This window comes from Oryx dammah, unplaced genomic scaffold (assembly GCF_014754425.2).
Source record: "Oryx dammah isolate SB20612 unplaced genomic scaffold, SCBI_Odam_1.1 HiC_scaffold_16, whole genome shotgun sequence".
Lineage (NCBI taxonomy): Eukaryota > Metazoa > Chordata > Mammalia > Artiodactyla > Bovidae > Oryx > Oryx dammah.
Window position 1 is genome coordinate 22,035,294 of NW_024070200.1, and position 22,699 is coordinate 22,057,992.

Sequence of the window (22,699 nt, forward strand, 5' to 3'; positions counted from 1 at the left end):
ACTGTGTGGATCACAACGAACTGCAAAATTCTGAAAGAGATGGGAATACCAGACCACCTAACCTGCCTCTTGAGAAATCTGTATGCAGGCCAGGAAGTAACAGTTAGAACTGGACATGGAACAACAGACTGGTTGCAAATAGGAAAAGGAGTACATCAAGGCTGTATATTGTCACCCTGCTTATTTAACTTATATGCAGAGTACATCACTAGAAATGCTGGACTGGAAGAAACACAAGCTGGAATCAAGATTGCCGAGAGAAATATCAATCACCTCAGATATGCAGATGACACCACCCTTATGGCAGAAAGTGAAGAGGAGCTAAAAAGCCTCTTGATGAAAGTAAAAGAGGAGAGCGAAAAAGTTGGCTTAAAGCTCAACATTCAGAAAACGAAGATCATGGCATCCGGTCCCATCACTTCATGGGAAATAGATGGGGAAACAGTGGAAACAGTGTCAGACTTTATTTTTGGGGGGGCTCCAATTTCACTGCAGATGGTGATCGCAGCCATGAAATTAAAAGATGCTTACTCCTTGGAAGAAAAGTTATGAGCAACCTAGATAGCATATTCAAAAGCAGAGACATTACTTTGCCGACTAAGGTCCGTCTAGTCAAAGCTATGGTTTTGCCAGTAGTCATGTATGGATGTGAGAGTTGGACTGTGAAGAAGGCTGAGTGCCGAAGAATTGATGCTTTTGAATTGTGGTGTTGGAGAAGACTCTTGAGAATCCCTTGGACTGTAAGGAGATCCAAGCAGTCCATTCTGAAAGAGATCAACCCGGGGATTTCTTTGGAAGGAATGATGCTAAAGCTGAAACTCCAGTACTTTGGCCACCTCATGCGAGGAGTTGACTCATTGGAGAAGACTTTGATGCTGGGAGGGATTGCGGGCAGGAGGAGAAGGGGACGACCGAGGATGAGATGGCTGGATGGCATCACTGACTCAATGGACGCGAGTCTGAGTCAACTACGGGAGTTGGTGATGGGCAGGTAGGCCTGGCGTGCTGCGATTCATGGGGTCGAAAAGAGTCGGACACGACTGAGCAACTGAACTGAACTGAACTGAACTGAAACTGTTCATTAGATATTTGGAGACTGATCTGAAACTATCCATATTCTTCTACTGAGAATTTAATTTTACTTTAAAGTAAACAAGCTGACTTATAAAATTTTCCTTCCTGTCTGCCTTTTACTTTTTTTTTGGACCAACTATTTTAGCACATCTTCTTTAAATCCTCTGAATGCTCTAAAATAGTTGCATTACCTTATATCAGAATTTGATCATTTGTATAGAAAGTTTGACCTCATAATTTATTTATTCATTAATTTAATGACTTGCCTGGTGGCTCAGATGGTAAAGCATCTGCCTATAATGTGGGAGACCTGGGTTCAGTCCCTGGATTGGGAAGATCTCCTGGAGAAGGAAATGGCAACCCACTCCAGTATTCTTGCCTGGAAAATCCCATGGATGGAGGAGCCTAGTAGACTACAGTCCATGGGGTCACAAAGAGTCAGACACGACTGAGTGACTTCACTTTCACTTTTCAGTTTCACTTAATAATAATCCATGGAAATGCCACAGTGTGATATGTCCTGTGATAAATACTGGGAAAACAAAGATGGGTAAGAAACAGATTCTCCCCTCAACGACTCTACAGTACAGTGAAGAAGACAAGCTGATCTAATAATTTGAAGACAATGTACTAAGGAGCATGCTAGGGCTACAAAGACCACAAACATCCTGATGCTCAACTGGAAGACTGTGGGATGATTTCACAAAGGCATTTATTCCAAAACATGACAAATAAAACATGCAAAGTAATGGACTGTCAAAGGGTTTGAGTTCAGTAAAGAAAAAGCTGACAGACTGTAAGAATAAGAGAACAGGAAGAATGAGTACAAAAGAGAAGGAATGGTGAAAACTGGTAAAATGCGTAACACTGTAAAGACAAGATGTGGTAGATCTGGGAATGTGTTGATTAAATAGACTGATGATGAAGTACTTGGAGAGGAATAAATGAAGGTATCAGGGTACAGGGAATGCTACCTTTTAAGACACTGAAGTCATTCAGGAAAAAAGGCAAGCAATGGAGACCAGAGATGAAAGACAAATGCAAAAGACTTCACTGGCTGCATAAACATGCTAAAGAAGACAGAACCTGATGAGAAAGCTGACTGATGGTAGATAACAGTCATCTCTTTCTACCTTTTTACTTTGAAATAATTCCAGTCTTATAAAAATGTTGTAAATATAGTACAAAGGGTTCCTACATAACCTTCAGGCAGATTCCTCAAATGTTAACACTTTACACTTGCTTTATTATTTATTCTATGTCAGTCTACCTACACATATATATTTTTTTCTGAAACATTTCAAAGTAAGTTGCAGGCATGATTCACTGACTTTTCAGGTCAAATATGAAGATGGTGCTGTACCATACTTCATTTTACCAAATTTTCTTTACCTTATTCAAAGCTCAAGTTAAATTCAATTTCTGAGTTAATACCTTTACCAACCAAGAGAAAATTGCATTTAGTTACTCTAATTCAGTCTTCAGTTACTTTTCCTAAACTTTGCAGGCCCAACAGAAAAATTTTTACCAATAACAGGTTGATGCTACCAAAAACTTTAGTTGAGATGCTGTCTTACCCCCATCACTTGAAAAAAACATTGAATTAGCAATATATCAATAAAGTGTAGCAACAGTGAAGTAAGGGGTCTGTTTTATACACTATTCAAGTAGAAAGATGAGATAAATGTTTAAAAGAACAACTCACTTCCGATTCAAATTTACCTCTAGGCAGATGAAAACACTCTATTCTGTTGATGCCTCTCTCTCTCATGGTTTGAAATGGAAACTCTGTAACTTTCTTTAATAATTTGCTTCAGTGTTGAATCAACGTCATTGTCAATCGTCCCATCATTAGGACTAACAGAATTAAAACTATTTAAATTCATTTCTTCATATGAACTTAAGAATGTTACCAATCTTTTCTTCATAATTCATGTCTATGAAATCTAACTTTCCTCAAATAACATGAAATTTTTTGTGATGACTAATAAATCCCTTTATTTATTTGCTCTTCTGTGGGCATGCTGTATTAATTGGACATATGAATTTTAACTACTTAAAACAAATATATTCTCCAATTTTTACAATACAATATTTTTACATGCTATCTAATGTAAGTAATCACTGCCATGTAAACCTATCCTGTCACCAATGAAAATAATGTTATAGAAGATTATTACTCAGTATGCTTCAAATGCCACCTACTGCTATTGTTAGAGCCAGTTTATTCATCTGGGCAAACTGGGTGAATTTAGTAACAACTTTTTAAAACTCTTAATGCATGTGCCTTGGCTGGCTGTATTATATGGTGTGTAGTGGCTTCATATTGTTTCAGTGGGTCATTTTCATGATCTAACAAATTCTCCCCTTATCGCTGGAGGTATCAGTATTGTCAACCATTTCAATGTCAGTGTATCACATTCTCAGCTCCTTAGTCTAGAAAATTAACAGCATCATACTATTTCCTAACCTAGAAAAGAACGCTTTGGGATCCCCTTTGACATCAGTCCTCCAGACAATTACACATTAATGTATAATATACTCAGCTACATTGATGCCATCCAAGAAATCATAACTCAGGGCCAAAAATAACTGTTACTTCACAACTACTATACAGAAGTGAGGAGACAGTTAGAATCAAATAGGGATTCTTAGAGGCTGGGAAATTCTGTCCTGTCTGGCTTTGTAAATAGTTTGTGACAACTGGTATCTGTGTAAATGGATTTGATGGTCCCCTGGGGGGTCAATACTGTTTACAGAGCTGTTTCTTCAGAGTGGTTGAGCTAGAATTGTCTCTAGGGATCTTACAGGGGTTACTCAGAATAGCAACATCACAGGTACCTGAGAGCTCAGTGGCAGAAAAGAGAAAGAAGGATGGAAGTGTAACAGGCAAGTGCATTCAAATAAATGTATGTCTTGCTCCTTCACATGCAGGCGCTATTCAGGGGCACTGACTATCTAAAATGAACCATAAAAGAAGCAATTTGTAATTGTGTTGTCTGATACCTGCTAACACAATTGGTCATCACTCCTTTATACTCCATCTTTCTTTTTTTGAAAAGGTTGTTACGTTGATTGTAGCATTAGATTTTATAAATATAAAAAGAATGAAAATCTCATGTTTATCGCTTCTTTCTTTTGTATACTGTCACTACATTATGTAAAAACATCAAAATGATAAGATTTTTTTTTTTTACTGTTGAATAAGTATAAATGTGATTTCATGATGGATTTACTATAGTCCCACATTTTAAACAGAATATGTCTTTTTTCCAATGGTTAAGAATTTTCCTAAACAAACATTAGTTTCAACATAGCCCCTAATAACTTCTACCAATTCCTTAACTAAGTTACATGTAGATCATCTATCTCTATATGTATACAAATACTCTTTACTCCCTTTACTAAATACTTCAGACTATTTGCTTCCTTTTATTTGTGTGGGGTGATTAGTTTTCCACATAGATGCATATATGAGCTTTTCTCTCCCCAAACATAAAAGACATCAGAAACTTCTGCCATATTATAGTAGCTCTACTTAACATGAGTGAGTACAAGAATAAAGTTCAGACCTTCCAAGTAGAATATTGGTGTATTTATTCCAAGCAAAACCAAAGTGCATGGGCTCTGAAGACAGACCACAGAGTTTGAATTCCAGCTCTACAACATAGCTGTATGACCTTTACCAAATTAATAAACCTCTCATCAATTTCTGTATCAGTAAAAAGCACACACAAAAAAGCACCTACCTCAAAAGGTTATTATGAGAATTAAATTAGTTAAATTATATAATCTCTTGTAAAAGTATCAGCATAGAAGACACACTCAAAAAATTTTAGCTATTATTATTTGCAAGTATCTACTTGGCTAAAAGCAAAATATTTTATTAAACTGTAGTAAGAATACATAAAAATATAATTGAGAAAAAAATTTCTATTAAAATCAAAAGACATGAATGTGGAAAATAAATAAAATGCTACTTTATTCAATGAGATACATACAAAAAAAAAGAAAATACTTAAGCTTAATTACAACTTGTAGTTAATACATAATGGTTTAATAAAGTTTGTATAAGATTATACAGCTGAAAAATTACAAAAATAACAGAACTTCAAAACTCAGAAATCCTGACATTAGGAAAAAGATCCTGAAAGAAAAATCCATCTCACAGCAAGAAAATTAAGAGGATATTTCTGTAAATTCACTCCCACAGCAGGAAAATAAGGAATTTAAATAGCATGTTTCTGTAACATAATTTGAACACTACTATACTGGCACATGAAATTAGATATGATCAGGACCATAGGTAATAAATCACAGGTACTTATTCTTCAGAGATTCTAATTTAGGAGTCACAAGAAATTAGGTAACTTCTGGATCTTTGGCTTAAAAACTGCAAACTTGTTACCTACGAATTGTATACTCTCTCGGGGTGTTTTCAATTTATTTTTTGGCTTAACCAGCCTTATGAAGAAGAAGATACTATAAATTTAATTTTCATTGTTCTTCATTTTAATTGCTCATATTTCAAGCATTTAAAGCACATGGAGCCATTGGCTATTATGTTGAAAAGCACAGATACAGTTTTGTGTAATTCTAATAAGGTGCACCATATATACTGATGGGAGGTCAAAAACATGTGATGCGGAAGAGGCTGCACATAGCTCTAAGATTTTAAAATAAGGCTTCATAAAAGTTTATTAACCTGAAAAATCATGAAACCTAGGAATGTCATATAATTTATTCATTTGGACATGAATTCAAAATAAACTATGTCCTTTCATTCCATTACATGGTTGTATCTCTAAATAAACATGTCAAAAAGAACTAGTGAGGTTATTTCTTCTTTGATTAAGACAATTCAATGGCTTAGTATACCACATTTCAAATTATCCAATGACTAGACATATAAATCACCTTACTGGAATTTTGCTTTTTATTATTTAAAAAAGCTATTGAAGTGGTGGACAAATTTTTTAAAGTTTTTGTTTCAAGCCTGAAACAGTCATGAACACATCGATATTCATTCAACATATTTCTGCAAAAACTGTTCTATTTTAGTATTTCAGCTTTTAAATTTTAACATTTTTCACCATATGAAGACCATGAACACAATCCAGTATAATTACTAAAGCTTACACTACCTAACTTATGAAACTATCACATAAATTAAAGCTTTGTAAAAATTATATCATCCTACTTAAACCATTGCAAATATTATTTAAGCTAAAATGACTGTGAAAACTATCATAAAATTAGATTAACTAGCAGAATAGTACTCTATATTCTCTTTCTTCTCCAGTGACATGAACTATTTGGCTACTTACTATATTTCTAATCTTTTCAACCTTTTCAATTTTTCCTAAGAATAATTTATATAAAGTAATTAAATATATGAATCAACTAGGTAAGTCTTACATTTCTACCACTGCAAGTAAAATGGGTTTTTTATATATATTTTTGGTTTGCTAAGTACGAACACATACTAACTGTCTATGAATTCAACAATTCCATAAAGCATTTATGGAAGGTAACCTTGGCAATTGTAAAAAGGAGAAAAAATGATTTCGTTACATATGCCTTTCATTTTATTTAAGATCATCTTTAGATTTGGAAAATAAAACAGGAGAATCACCAGTCAGATACTAAGTGGAAATCACTGAAACACAATGTTAGTTCTAATGGATGGATGATTGTATTTGGTCTTTTGAAACTTTGAAGTATAGGTAAGTCTTGATCACACAAATTAATAAATCCTAAAGCTGGAGTTAACAATAACCATTACACCCAAATTCTGCAGCTTAGCCCAGCCAATTTTTCAAAAGGTCAGGTTGTGAACTGGAGAAGATCAGGGAGGTCCACCGCATAGCTTTGTTGCCAGGCATCTCTCGTCTGGATTGTTGCAGGCATTTATTAGTATTCGTCAGCAGACTCAACAGAGCAAACAAGAAATTCAAGCACGAATAATAAAATGAAATGCTGCTATATAACCCTTTGTCATTCAGCAAATATGGGACTTTTTAGCTACATTGTTCCTAAACCTGGGTTACTACTTTAATTTTTCTCCCCAGTGCTGACTGAATGAGTATGCATGTGTGTTAAATGCAGAGCTCCCCTAACAACTGCAGGACTGCCATTTAATCTGTTGGTAGATGGACCATTTCCTGTGGGAACCCTAGCTATGATTTCCAGATCCACCAAATAAATCTCAGATTAAGATTCCAAATGAAACCTGCCTTTGGCAGATAAAAAATGTCAAGATGGATATAAACAGTAAAATTATAAATTATCTAGGTGTTGCATGACAAACCAATGTTCATTTTTTTTGTTGACATGTGCCTAGATATCAAAACTATATGAGACATTCATCAAATGTCACACTTTCATAATATTGGAGGCATCATTAAAACTGTTTGACTAAGGACCTCAAAGTGTTTAAGCAGTAGCTCAAAAGTATATTTGTGCAAAGTAGAAGAATAAATTTACATATCAGCAGCAGCTCATAAGGGATGGGTAAATATTCTGTTTATCTCTCATTGTAATTCAGGTTACTTTAAATACAAGGTTTTAGGAAATCATTACACTCTATATGGCATCATTACATAACTTTCTATGCAAATGATATATGTTTTATTCAAATTCACCATTTATTTGGTGGGGGAGGGAACAAAAGGAAAAGGTAAGGACTCTCATTTTATTAATCAACTGTGACTACTATACTAATGTACATCATCATCACCATCTTGTTAGTATTTTTTAACTTTTAAAAAAAGCATTAAATACCTGAGACAAAAAAAGCCTGAGAAAAGTAAAAATTATCTATGTATATAATCTGTTCATTTCCAATGACTGTGGTGAGAAGCAGAGACTTTTAAAAAAGAAAAAGGTAAAGAAGGACCAATATAGAACCTATTAGAGACCAATGGTCTATTAAAAATGCAGAGGAAGTCTCCTCCGATGCTAGTCTTCACTGCATTCTCAGGAGATCAAGGACTTCTTTTTTAATGAAAATTTTTGTTTTGTCTTCGCTCTTCTTACCTGGACTAATGCAGCATTGTCCTGATGCTGAAATATATTGACTGATTAAAAAATATAGACAATGAAGGTTTCTGAAAGGAAAAAAATCAGATTTGCTGAACCGAAATCTTTTAAACTTTAAACTCTTAAAAGCAATTGAATAAAAGCCTTCAGTGACTCCAAATTCTGCAACATTTGGTTTCCTGATGAAGATTCAAAAATCATTTAATCTACTTAAAATAAGAATTGCTTGAAATTTGTAAATTCTTTACGCTTAATTTAATCCATGGAAAGGATACAAAATATTCTGTATTCCATACTCAAAATGCTAGAATTTATATACAATCCTGATTCTTTCAGAACTATTTCTCCAGTTCTTCCTATCAGATTTCCTCCAATACGTGTTGTGGATTCAAGGAAACTAAGGCTAAATAAACCTTACCTATCCTAATCTGTTAGGGATCAACATTAATCTGAAAACTAATCTGAAACAGAGAGGATAAAACTTAAATAGGATATTAATTAAGGAAGGAAATAAGAGTATTTTTTGCTTAATTTTGAATATATTTCTAAACTCAAAATCAAAGAATGTTTACCATGTTTTAGAGTACATCACATTATTTTAAGTACAGCCAGTGAAACTATTAAAAAAGAGTATTTGGTTTTTAACTTCAAACATATTTAATTCACAAAAACTAACATATTCAGTATCTATACAAGTATAAATTTACCAATGTGAACTGATTACTTTTAGCTTTTCATTCACTAGCATCCTGATTTTAAAGCACAGAAAAGTTTCAATATGTGAAGACAAAATAAATTAAAAATGATGTCAAATATAATTTTCTGAAATAATTACTTTTACCTTACATCTTGTCAGCACAATCATACCATTTGGCAAAAATTATCAATTTTACCACAAAGCTTCTAGACTATGAAATAATCTATGCAACCAATTTCAAAATTTTATAGCTTGATTTTCTAAATTTGTTTTTTATTCCCCAAGAAAAAACAAAATCACAAAAGACAAACCATGAAGAAAATCTGTATCTGAAACTTCCTCCCGGAAGATAATGATGTCTTACATGACAGGTAGTTTTGATTAAAACACAAATATATATACATACTAAACCGCAAATTTTATATTCAACTTCCACATGTATTTACAACCAAAAACAGTGAGTAAATGTAGTCATATCAGTCCTACTCTACAAACAGTCAGTCAACCTGAACCAACTGTGTAAATGGTCATAAATTCAGTCTATACACCACAGTATATTGATTCAGATCAACAAAATCAACAAAATGCCAACGCACACTCAGGACAATCATGCTAAGGTGACAAATGCAGCCACTATGGAGACCATAATAATCACCTTAAGTATGATCCACTGAAATTCCAATTTCTAAAAAATTTAAGATTCAATAATATTATATTGAGATTTGTGTCATAAATATGCATTCCAGGAAGTGCTGTGGCATGAAAGGACCCTAACCAGAAATGAATGAGGACTTTTTATCAAAGAGCTCATATTCTTAAGAATGGAGAACTTGGAAAAACAAAGCCAAAAGCTTTAGAAAAACTCAAGTAGTTTTTTTCTATTTCCAAAAAAATGTATTTTCATGGTCACAAATATATTTAAAACACCTCTTTAAAAGCAGAATTGCATTTCCTTAAATCAAAGAAAGAGTCCCAAGTTGTAAAAAGAGAGGATCATACTAATAGCATAGAAATGGAGAAGTAGTCCAATTAAAAAAAAATTTACCATTTTTCATGCTTAGTCTTAGTAATTATCATTTTTACAAAATGAAGGACTGAAAGGGTAGTAAGAATTCCATGTGAAGAGTACAGGCTGAACTGACATAAAAGACTAAATTTAGTTTCAAAAAAAGGAAAGAAAAGAAATAAAGGGTCCTATTATCTCCCCCAATTTTTCCCTCATTAAGAGTTTATGGGCAGGTTTACCAACTGTAGCAAATACACCACTATACTCAGCTGTTTTTGTGTGCGGTTAGGTAGTTAGGTGTGCAATGGAAACTCTGTCCTTTTTGCTCAGTTTTGCTGAGAACTTAAAGCTGTTCTACAAAATAAAGTCTTTTTAAAAAACTGCCTACGAAAGTAAAAAATACATATGACATAAATTCATAAATGTGAATTACTAACAGCAGAAATTATAAATCCCAAAACACGGTTTATAATAAACTTTATAACCAGCTAGAAGACTAAATTTTCCTTATAAAACTTTTTTGGTTTTCCATTACATTTTTCTAATGAGGCCAGGAATCGTGACAGAATCATTCATATCAACCCTAAAAAATAAAGACACTCAGAATCTCATTTATTTTTATAAACTTTTTTTTTAAAGAAATTATTTTTTTTCTAAAAGAGCATAACCTCAATCGTGCTTTTAAGGGTATCTTAGCATTTCCTCTGGAAATGAATCAATCCTTGTTGGCTCACTGCCAGCAGTCCTAAAACCACTCTCAAATATTCTTAATGGTCATGTGTAAGAAACCACCAGAACTCTATTAAGTTAGAACCTATGGAGATAAATAGTAAATTTAGGCAGACCTTGACATGCTCTTTTTTTAACCCTTCTATGGCAAAACAAAAGTTAGAAATGCGTTCTTATATTCACCCTTGCCAAAAGGAAAAGGCAAACAGTATGATGTCACTAGTGTGAAGATTATTACTGCAATTGGGATTTCAATACAGACACAATTAGATTTTACCCTAAATGATTATTATTGATTGTATATACTATTCTAAAAAATATAAATATACTAAATATAAACTATACTACTTTGAAAAATATCAAGTTTTTGATATTGTGAACATTATATCTAAAGAGAATAACTTCCTATAAAACTAATAATAACCATTTCAAATACTATTATTTGTGTTCTTAGTACTTCTGAAACTTTTTTATAGACTATCTTTCACAGCTGGGTGGAAGAACAATGATGCAATCACCACCACTTATCTAGGTCCTATAAAATATGTCAATAATCTATTTTTTTAAGCATCTGTGAAGACCATTACTACCACTACATTATTGAAAATAATTATTCTGGTATATGAAATTCATATTAAACTTGTTTCCTATTTCAGGTATTGTAGTAGGGCTTTTACATACACAATCTCTCATCTTCCAAACTCTCCAAAAGGAAGTATCTCCCTGTTCCATAAACAAGAAAACTCTGGTTTGAAAATAATTATGAAACTTGCACCTAAGTCCAGGTAGGTAGTCCGTAGAAGATTGAAAAATTAAAACACAGGTCTATCTAGTTCCAAAACCTACATTCTTTCTACTATACCATGTTACTGAAATTATTAAATGCATTGGTTCTCCAGGGTAATTTTCCTTTAAATTTAAACAAAAAGAAAATTAATAAAAACAAATTGTATTACTCATTCAGGGAAAATAAACCGTTACTAACTAGAATGACAATTATTAAGTACAATTCAAATCCTGTAATTCAAAACAGAATAAATAATTATGTGGACAGTTCCAACACCTTGAATTTCAAGGAGTGTCTAATCATAATGTCTAGGGGATTCATTTTTTCCTACCAGCTATCCTGCTGGTAGAAATGGATGTCCATTTTACATAAGTTGCTGTTTCCTTCCTCTCTACTTTAAAACAGTTTATGAAGATGACATGAAATTCTACTATTTTTATCATAACGATCAAAGACATTTAAAAGCATCCAGGTTGTTTTTCTATAGATGTCTACTCTTATAAAATGCTTGCAAATCATACAATAGTTTTAGATGTAATTCAGTTACAGAACACTATATGGGCAAAAAGTAAAAGAATACATAATTTGTGAAAAGAGAGAAAGATAAAAGAACCAATAATAAAAGAGGTTGAAGGTGGCACACAGGTTCCAAATGCCAAGCAAAATTAAACAGTATTCTGACTCAAGAAGAAACTAACAAACTACTTATAAGTTACCTTTTGCTAGGTTTTAGTCCTTGTTATTTAATAGAAAAACCACAAAAATCATGGTAACAAAATCATGTCCTCTTTACATATAAAGAAGACTGTTGCTTTTTACTTAGAGCGGCAAGACAAGATTTTAAAAAATATTTGCTAACCTCCAATAAACTGCAACACGTAAGAAACCTATTGACATAAGTAGTTCTAGAAGGCTTTCAGCTCAAGTTTCAATTGAGACAATGATTTAGAATTATGCTCATTTTTTAAAACTATGCTTAAAATAGTTTTTAAAATGTGCTTCACATTTAAATTGAGATAATATATAAGTGAAAATAACTACTCTGTGTACAAAACAAATATTAAATATTAACTCCTAAAATACTAAACTTAAAAATATTAAAGAAACTCATAAAATTGAAAGGTTTTTGTCTAAAGACTCTTCAAGCTGTATGATTCCTACCATTTCTTACCCTCAATTGGTAAGAAATATTTAAAACACAGCAGACAGTGTTTAATTTGGGTAGGCACAATAACCTTCTTTAACCTTTCTTAGGGAACACTGACCCCTAAAGGTTCTAAATTTAAACAAGTTTAACAATATTCTAAATTTAACTGGTATCCAGACCTCATTTTTACCATTATCGTAGGTATATATTCTTATGGCACACGTTTATTCATAAACCACACTTAAAATTATTTCCAACAAACTGTTGTGTACTACAAAACAACTGTGTTTCTGCTAATTTAATAAAAATCACCAAAATTTAAGAAATCCAGCAATTTATCATACTATTCCCAATAATTACTCATAAGAGATTTCTGATCCCCAAGACTTTTTTCTTACATTGTTAAGTAAATAATAAGTATATGCTTAAGACAGGCTAAACAATCAATTATATAGTAACTGGTTCTTTCTGAGGGTTAACTTTACATATGCCCTTTGACTGCACCATTTCACTTTTTTTCTTCAAAAGCAGAGAAGAAAAAGGAATATTGAAAAAGAGAAGGCTTTCATGAAGGACAAAACATCGTTTACTTCTTAAGTAAGCCAGAAGATGTTATCAGTGTTAACTAGACAACACACAAATGTTGTCACTTATTGCTTCCACAACCTAAAATTTAATTCATTCAGGGCTGGGTTGTTTTTTTTTTAACTACCCAAAGAAACCTGTACAGTTTATAGATGTCTTCACTTATCCTATCAATCTCAGCTTTACATTTTCTAAACTGAGAATAATGATAAAAACCAAGAAAAATGTAAATCATTTCACCAGTTAATGTTGTTTACCTCATCAAATCTTTGACGTCAAATATTTCAGCAATGTTTCTAAAATAAAGCTAGGAAAAGAATGACCACTTCAGCATTCCTTATAATGAAACTTGTAAGATGATGCAAAGTATAATAAAAGTTATTAATTAGCTCCGTTTCCTTAAAAATTAAGATAACTTTAAATAAGAATAACCTATGAACATTTGTGTTAGCAGAGCTTTGAAGCAATCTGTGCTTTATGAAAAATCCCATGAACCTTGATAACAAAAAAGTAAATGTATCGGTTATCACAAAACTCAAAAGATACTCCATTTACCTGTTTAACTTTATTTGTTAATAATGTTTCACTAATAGGTCCTTAAGGAATGTCTTAGTGCTATTTCCAATGTCCAAAAAATGTCTGTAAAAATGCAAATTTTCTTAATGATGTTTCAGTCACGTCTCCTGCAGTCTGCCTCCTGCAAACTATTTATGCATCTGTCTTCAGGCCTAAAACCTTCCTCTCCACAAGTGTCCTAGAGCTTCAGCAGTTCCCTTCCTTAACATTTCTCATGGTTGTTTCACATTTATGAGAAGTATTTCCTCTACAGTCCCTACTCTTTGGAGATATTAAAAATAATTCCTTTGGCTCCTTAAAGATCCTTTGGTCTATAATGTGAACCACATGGGTTTCATAGCAATGTGACCTCTGAACAGGGAACAAAAGCAAGAAGGGCATTGTTATTTACTTCCTCTTTTCTCATTTTGCACATACATTGAGTAAGAACTGCTTTGAGTTTTTCAAGAGTGTTTGCCTGCTTATCTGCATAAATGAATAAAAACAGCTACAACAAATAGCTTCCTGCTTCACCCCAATACATCATTATCACAAGTTGAATATAAAGAGAGTAGACTAAAATCAAGTGCCACAAAATCCTTCCACTAAAGCTATTAACTTTTCATTAAAATCTTTAACTATATACATTACTCAGGTATTACTTGCTATTCCTTTATACACAATGCAATCGGTTACATGGATACTAAACTCAGAACAGCAGCCTAGAATCATAAATAAGAGAAAGGTTGCTAACGGTACGCATAAATGACAAGAAAATCAATAATAGTATAGAAATCAAAAACAAATGGAGAAATCAAAAAAGATATACTCAGTGCAGCATCTTTCTGTATCTCAAAAGAATGTGTAGCTATTAACCGATTTAGTTCAAGGATGACAGAAGAGTTCCCTCAAATGGCCTTTAACCTTCCAAAAAAGGTAACAGTGTGGTTGATAAATGGTAAAGAAAGCCCTGTTGAAGGAAAGGGGAAAGAGAGATGTGTGCAATGTTTCGATAATAATTCTATTTGGAAAAATTTAGAGGACATAAAAATGACGAACATAAAATTTCAAGTTTTCAACTATATGTCATACTATATTCAGAATGATTTGTTATCCAAGGATTTCAGATTTGCAACTGTATCCAGATTTAGTGTAAAAGACCTCAAATAAAAACCAAACATTTTTAAAACCTGTCTGTGTGGCACTTATTCTACCTTGCTCTACACACAGATGGGTGTCCTCTACTTATCTACCTACGTTTGTACCTATCCATCCATCCATCCATCCATCCCATCCATCCAACCATCCATCTTTCCACTATTTCTCCCTTTGGCAGGACATCTCTTTGTCTGTCTGTCTTTCAAACTGCGTTTCTCTCTGACTGCTCTCTCCCTCTGCGTGTGCACATCTGTGTTTTTCTCTGTTTCTCTCCTTGTCTTTGACTGTTTTCATGTCTCTGTCTCTTTTTCGAAGTATTTCTTCCGCTTTCCTCTGCACATCTCTGCAAGTGTCTGTGGCTCTGACTCTTTAGGGAGAGTCCCCCGTTGCCTGTTTTTCTGTGGTTGTCTCTGAGTGTGCCTTTTAGTGTACAAGTGTCTCTGTATGTGTCTCTGCTTTTCTGTGTATGTGTCTCCTCTCCATACATGTCTGTCTGTCTCTGCATGTGTGTGTATCTTCCATGTCTCTTTGAGTCTCATCTCTGTCTCTTTGAGTCTCATCTCTGTCTCTTTCTGAGACTGTCTGCGTGTACACAGGTGCCCCTCTCTCTCACTGTGTCCCTTTCCCGTCTCCGCCCAACCCCTCTCTCACTGTCACAGGATGTCTGTTTCTCTTACTCTGGTACTTCTCCATGAGTCTCAGGATGTGTGTCTTCTTGTGTGTATCTATGCACGCGTCTCTCTCTGTGTACCTCTATATGTGTATCTGTGTATTTTCATTGAGTTTACCATCTCCCCCTTGTGTCTGTGTCTCCTTTCTCTGTTTGGGTTTCTTTCTCTGAGTTTGCCTCTCTGTATGCATTTCTCTACTAGTCATTCTCTCAATCTCCTGTATCACTTTGTGGGTGTGTGTCTTTCTCTCTCTTTGTGTGTCTGCTTTCCTTTTTCTCTTTTAGTATCTCTTGCTCTGTGCCTTTTCTCTTTCTCCTTGTGTCTCTTTTGAAGAATGTGGGTCTTTCTATGTATACTTCCTTCCTTGCGTGTGTGCGTGCATGCATGTGTGCTTGTGCTTATCTGCTCCTGTCTAATACACTGGTTAGAACAAACACACTTCATTCAGTGCCTTAAAGTAGCACATCACCTGGGGTTTGGTATTAATACCTTAAAAGTCCTTACCTTTTGACCAGTCCTCCATTTGCACTTCTGTTCTTGTTTGCTCTGGCAATGTCTCTGGTTTTTGCGCCAAGATTTGAGGCTAAAATAAAGCCAACTCTAGATAAATAAACTTAAAACAATATATCAGAACACACCTAAATCTTACCTTTGTTTAACAGAGAATTTACAGGATAACTGGTTTTCTAAAACACTTATAATAGGACAATTAACTGTATATTTCAACACGTGAAATTAAATCTTTTTTCTCAGAAAAAAAGTTCTTTCATTCACACATTTCAGTAAATACAGTTCAAGGGTAAGCGTCTAGACATTCTTGCTCCTTTGGTTAGGGAACTATTCAATCTATTTAACTTAAGTCTTCTCTAACTATTAATACAACTTCAACAATTTAAGAAAAATAGGAATTTTACTCTGTCATAAGCTTATAGCAAAAATTTCGAACTTATTTACTTGAATGTATATTTTCACATAAATATTTCATAGTGTATAATTTTAAAATGTTAATCTAATTTTTTAAAGGTTATTTTCAGCTTGAGGAATTATTGGTATTTCTCTCTTGCATTTGTTTTCATAATAAATATGATCAAAGCTATGCAAGTTCACTTTTTTGCATGCTTTTAAAGAGAATAATAAAATTAGATTCACCTCACAGTTAGAACTCTGCGTTCTTTAAAAAGTCCTCAAATAAAGCTGTAGCAAGCTTCTCCTATTCCAATTTTCTCTAAATATGTTGATCTGGAGTTGGCAATCTTTTTCTAAGTTCCTCATTTACTTTTGGATTAACTGAAAATATAGGAAGTTATTAATATCAAAGAAATATGTTCCAGTCAATGAAGCCATTTCCTTCCATATTGCCCAAAAAGGTTAATAATAATTGCAGTCTTTTAATAAGAGATTCATATAGCAAGACATGTAGAAAATACAGTCTTTAATAACCTCTGGAGTATTTTAAAACATGCCTTACAGGCCTTAATGTGCTTAGTAATATACTATTTAAAACCATAATTTTATCCCTTTGCGATATACAGTCACTCTTCTTCATCATTTACCCAGCTAATGAATGCCAGCAATTAGTAAAATGTAATCCCACTGCACAATCATTTTAATGCTTTTAGCACTCAGAAAAGTAAACACCAAATTAATACTGCTCAAGCCATATCAGATCCTAGTTGGAAGCAAGCAATTATAGTTCAGCTCCTCAGGTGTAATTAAATGATTGGAATGATTTAGTTCCATAAATGCAAGTTAATTCATAAGCAAGCAACAAATATACTGGGAGTAATTACAAGAAACATTGACAGTCTAAGTAGGGCTAATTCTTTTATGAGACTGATATAGTAAAATGCTGCCCTCTCCTGGGCATATAAGTGAATACTTCAGAGCCAAAAACAAAACATTTCCCCCTAATCTAAGTTTCAAAAGGACACTAAAAAGGGAAAAAAAAAAAAAATATATATATATATATATATATATATATTTATATATAAATTTGATTTCATTCCTTAAGAAAAAGATTTTCATTTATGGCTTATTGTGATAATTTCTTCACACCCGAGTAATTAGTGATTTTTCCATTCAAGTTCTGAATATGAGTTCCAAAACACACCAGGCAATTCCTATAATCTAATGAAACTAAATCATTCATATAGGACACTGGCTGCAGGTGAAACTTGTAGTTCCCTCTTGGACTGTCAGACCAACACCTATATTCTCTCACTGGTAAACCCTAACTAGACTGCTAGAGATTTAAGCTATGATTTTATAAATACTAAATGGCTAAGAAAAATAATCTCTGATGGATATAAAACTAAACACTCAGTATTACTGTAACTATACAAAATGGTCTAAAACTAATTGTTTTTAATGAACTCCAATAACAACAACAACAAAAAAGACCTACAGCACCTGTATAATATCATTACAAGCTCATTTTAAAACATAAAGATAGCAGGCAGTACACAAAATAAAATACCCCAGTTTTACTTTTTACTTTTTTAGGCTAACATTCAGAACAAATTTACTTGAATACTACCTGATGTGTATCAACTAAATTTCTTACACTAAACTTTTAGAAGTGTATTTATTACACATTTAAGTTATGATATAATCAGTAAGACTGTGTTAACACATATGTATTTGTATCACTAAGTCTATTCTGAATCATCCCTTTAACGTTCTACAAAATTGAACATATTCTCAAATATAAACAATGGTATAACAAGTGTTTAATTCTCCAATAAATGCAATAGATACTTGCAGGGGATAATGCTTATCAATACCATGTTTTTAGTCGGGGAGGGAACAATATTCCTTTCTACTATGCTTTCAAATGCAGTAAAATAACTATATTCTAAGTCACAGCCTATGCAAACTATAAAAATAAACCAAAATATTAAAAAGTCCTGCCACTAAGTTTAAAATGTACAGCACATTTGCTTTGCCCTTGATGTCACAGTCTTATTTTTCAATTCATATCTTGTACACTGTAAGTTAATTGCTTTTGGAAAGTACTTATTATTCATGTAAAAATTAATGTGCCAATGTGTTTAAATCCTCTTAAATGACCATTCATGCATCTTTCTTCTTTAACTACCAATGAAATCTGTCAAAAGACATCAATGCAAAATGGTCTTAAAGAAAGTTCTAATAGAGTTTTTTTTCTGCTAACACAAGATTTTCATATTCACCAACTTTACTTCAATTTCATTAATTTTTTAAGCTACTTTTAATAAATTCACCAAGTAAAATTTTTAGGCCCCATAGTCTGTCATTTGTGTTCCAGCTGACATTATGAATATTAATAACCGTGTTATCCTGATTAAATAGGCTTCATATGAAATCCCTGTGAATCCTATAGCTCAGACATCTCATTTTTCCAACTCTTTATGAATTTGGATTCAGACATTAAACTGGAAAAATCTTAAAAAACAGATTTAATGGCATATTTGCATATTGCCAAGCAAAAATTAGATGTTCTAATGATTCAAACAATTACAACTTATAGATCTACATATTGTAATAGAATAGAAGATTTTTGTAAACATGCAACATTATTTTACACATCTATTCATTTTAGGACAAAGGATAAGACTAATAAGATTCTGATTCCTTTCCTCACACTCACCTTAAAGATTGATATCAAGAACTTGTTTAAATCAGAAATTATATCTCCATGTTAAAATTAGTGGGATGATTTCAGAATAGATACATAAACTAGGCTACTTAATCAAAGTGCTAAATCATTATATCACAGATAAAATATGTTAAATGCTTTAACATTACTAATGTTACCAGGTTCGAGCAGCAAAATAAAATCTAACTGAAGTTCATCTTTAAGTAATGTGGGAAAAAATTACCCACATAAAAAAGAAAAATAAAATCTTTACTATAATAGAACATATCATATCAGCATGTGTTAAAATGAAATCTTCTCCATCACAGAGGCCTAACCTCATTCCTCCAAGTTGTTTTTAAGTCTTGGAATAAGTGAAATAAGAAAAAACAAATTATAGTTAAGGAAACCACATACCACCTCTAACTACACTGGAATTTGAATGTATCTGCCTATATTTCCTACTTTCATGCCATCAAAAAATGGGAGACTGAAAAAAATTAAACAAACATCTCCATGCTCTGAAATGGGACTTGACTCTCCTTGTTTACTCAGCAGTAAAACACTTGATGAAACAAAATTTGTTCTTTGACCAGTCTAAAATTTCTAATCTGCCTAAAAAAGAATGAGTAATTCTGACATTTATCCTTCAAAATGAAACAATGCTTTTTGGATAGAAAGGCATTTAAAGATGGGACTTCACACCCCAAAGTAACAATACCCAGGATTTTTTAAAACGTATTTTAAATAGGAGATACCCGTCTACTTTCCTCCACAAAAACCACACATGGCAAAGGTGTTCTAGCTGACTTTGTTTAACGGCTTTCCTTTTTCATAATGTCTCAGTAGTTTAATCACAAATTTGTGTAATTTGAATCCAGAGTATAAAGCTAAGAATCATTTCTAACTATAACTTAAATTATATGCAACTATAACAATGACAAATTTTGGATTTTCTGGATTGAGAAATGTTGATAATTTCTGCACTGGGATGGTTTCATTAAATGGCTAAAGAAGAGCAGTGTATTTCTGAGAGCCAAATATATCAGGTAACTCAACATACACAATACATGCATATGTTTTACTGATGGATTTCCATCTTACTAGACAAAAGTCTCTCAAATATTCACATTCTCTCACAAAAAAGAATTCCTTTCACTGACTATCTCACATCACAGCCCACTCCCTACCAGCTCCAGATAATCCAAATTTCCCACAGCCTGGATAACCAAGAAAAGGTTTAGGGAAAGGGAGAAAGGATAAAAGTAGCCAGATGCCATCGCTATCAAGGTTGTAAATGCATACACTATTTGATCCCTCGGGTCTACTACAAGTCTTTTAAAAATATGTAGGACGTATTTTTACAAAAAAAGATACACATTGAAGCAGTATTTATTTGGTATGAGACGATACTTATGCTCTAGTCATTCTGAACTTCTTTCTATTCCTTGAACTCACCAAGCTTATTCTTGCCTCAGAACTTTTATACTTCTCTAGATTGCTAAACCATTTTCTACCATCATTTAGGCCTTGCTCAAAATTCATCTCCTCAAAAGGTTTTGCCTGGCCATCCTATCTAAAGTAGACACTCCTCTGTCATCACATTACCTGTGTTACTGCTTTCAAGAAGCCATCTGTTTGAGTTTTACTTCATTGTTTATGATATATATCCGCCACGGGTGTATATGGAAGTTACATTCAGGCACAGCCCTTGTTTTTGTCTTTCATCTGTATCCTTAGAAGGGTGTTTGGCATACAGTAAGTAAGTATCTCAGTATGTACTTGATGATCAGGCAGGTGGGCAGAAGATGTAAAGATTTTCTCAACAAGCATCTGTTATGCACCTACATATTATTTGTCAGCCAACCGTTCTAGGGATTAAATACAATCACATTTCTTTGTTCAATTAGGGACTATTTATAACAGTCGTAGTGTTCAAGATTCTAATATTTAAGAGTTTATAATAGAAACTGGTATCAAAAAAAGACTAATTACTTACATCATTTAATATCATGGAGGGTGTCAAATTAAAAGGAGATAAATATTTAACGTTTCAAATATATGGCTTTCATGCAACTAAGACCCAACATAGCCAAACAAATAAATATACCTGAACACTGCATATACCAGATGGAACACTGCAACAGCTTTCACTATCAGTTACAAATGACACTTTGAGAATGAATCCTGTATTGCACAGCCTACTGATAACATTTTAAAAAGAAAAACTTTAAAACTGGTTATTATTTTCAGAAGGTTAATCAGATACAGGATTGTCTAAAATAACCTGAAATGTTTTGCCCTAGGCCAAACCAAACTAAATCATTTAATCTAGCACAGAATATAAAAATAAAGTCATCTTATAGAATAGCTTCTCCAGGGAACAAACAGAATGTTTTCTTAAGATTCATGTGATTGCCAAGTTCTGATGCAATGACACACTCCTTCACACAAAGGCTTACATTTCCATACAACCAACTGAAGTTCTTGGCAAATCAAAGGTAAAAAAGTATTAGAGCAAGTTAAATCGATCTGTAATGACAACTGGTATGACAAATAAAAGAACAGCTGTTAGAAAACGTCCTTCTAAAATAAAGTAAAAACTATAAGTTCTTAATTCATCACATATCGTAATACTTTACTAACAGATTTTATCCCCCCAAAATTGCTTAATAATTCTCTATCGTTTATACAGTTAAATAATAAGCAGTAATAGGGACATTAACAAATAACATCAATATACTCTGATGATAGCAGTTATGCTTTTGAACACTTTTAGTATTAAATTTTTTCCTTTTTTGTTGACATATAGTTGATTTACAATGTTGTGTTAGTTTATATTTTAAATACTAAATAACAATTCATGCATATAATTAGTATAAAGTTTATCTATGCAATTTGCTAAAATTATAGCACTTAATCATTCCCAGTGGACAGTATGCACCATGCAAACTATGTATTTCACTTTTTAAACAGTAATGTTAAAGCTAACTAGGGTGTAAAATACAATTACTAGAAACAAAAACTTTGAAGAAAGTAAAGCAAATGTTAGGCTTACAGTTCTAACTCCTTATCCAGTATCAAGAAAGTCACAGCCATCAGTTTCATTAATGTGAGGACCTACCAAAACTCATTTAACTTCTTAAGAAGTCATTCTTAATAAATATATCTGTTAATAAAAAATATGTAATAAGACTATGATCTTAAAGTAGATAATCCATAACTGATGTAGAATAAAATACAATATGAAATGGAAAAATATAAGAAGCCAATTATATAGAGAAATTTCCTTCAATGATTTTATTCTTCCTGCATCTAAAATAAGATGTCAACTACAAATTACATGTAAGGATGGTACTAGCTCTTTTGTTCACCATACCATAGAGTTTCTTAAGATTCAGAAGTATATGTTCACTAAAAATCTGTTTCACGAAAGTTATTTTTTAAAACATATCAAGATGGCAAAATGACTGAGTTTAAAATATTATTAATACTTAGAAAATTAATATTTACTGAAACAAATGTACAGTGTTTTACAGTACTAAATTAAACAATATGTGCTATAAATTTTAAGACATTTTCTACAAGAAAATGCTCTTTCATTTTAAAAGAATTTTCTTTCTTTTAAGAAAC

The 22,699-nt window shown here is 32.7% G+C and overlaps 1 protein-coding gene across 2 annotated transcripts in view; it reads right to left on the reverse strand.

Annotated features, from left to right (window-relative positions):
* MIPOL1 (mirror-image polydactyly 1) overlaps positions 1-22,699 on the reverse strand; it is a 298,374-nt gene that overhangs the window by 225,717 nt on the left and 49,958 nt on the right. Inside the window, exons 2-3 of one of the 2 annotated variants that reach the window (XM_040256732.1) lie at positions 16,600-16,737; positions 15,955-16,033 (exon numbers count right to left, since the gene is read on the reverse strand). In XM_040256732.1, the coding sequence (XP_040112666.1) occupies positions 15,955-15,973 (19 nt within the window). In that variant the 5' untranslated portion in view covers positions 15,974-16,033; positions 16,600-16,737. The remainder of the gene's footprint in view (positions 1-15,954; positions 16,034-16,599; positions 16,738-22,699) is intronic. The other variant, XM_040256731.1, reaches the window with a different exon arrangement.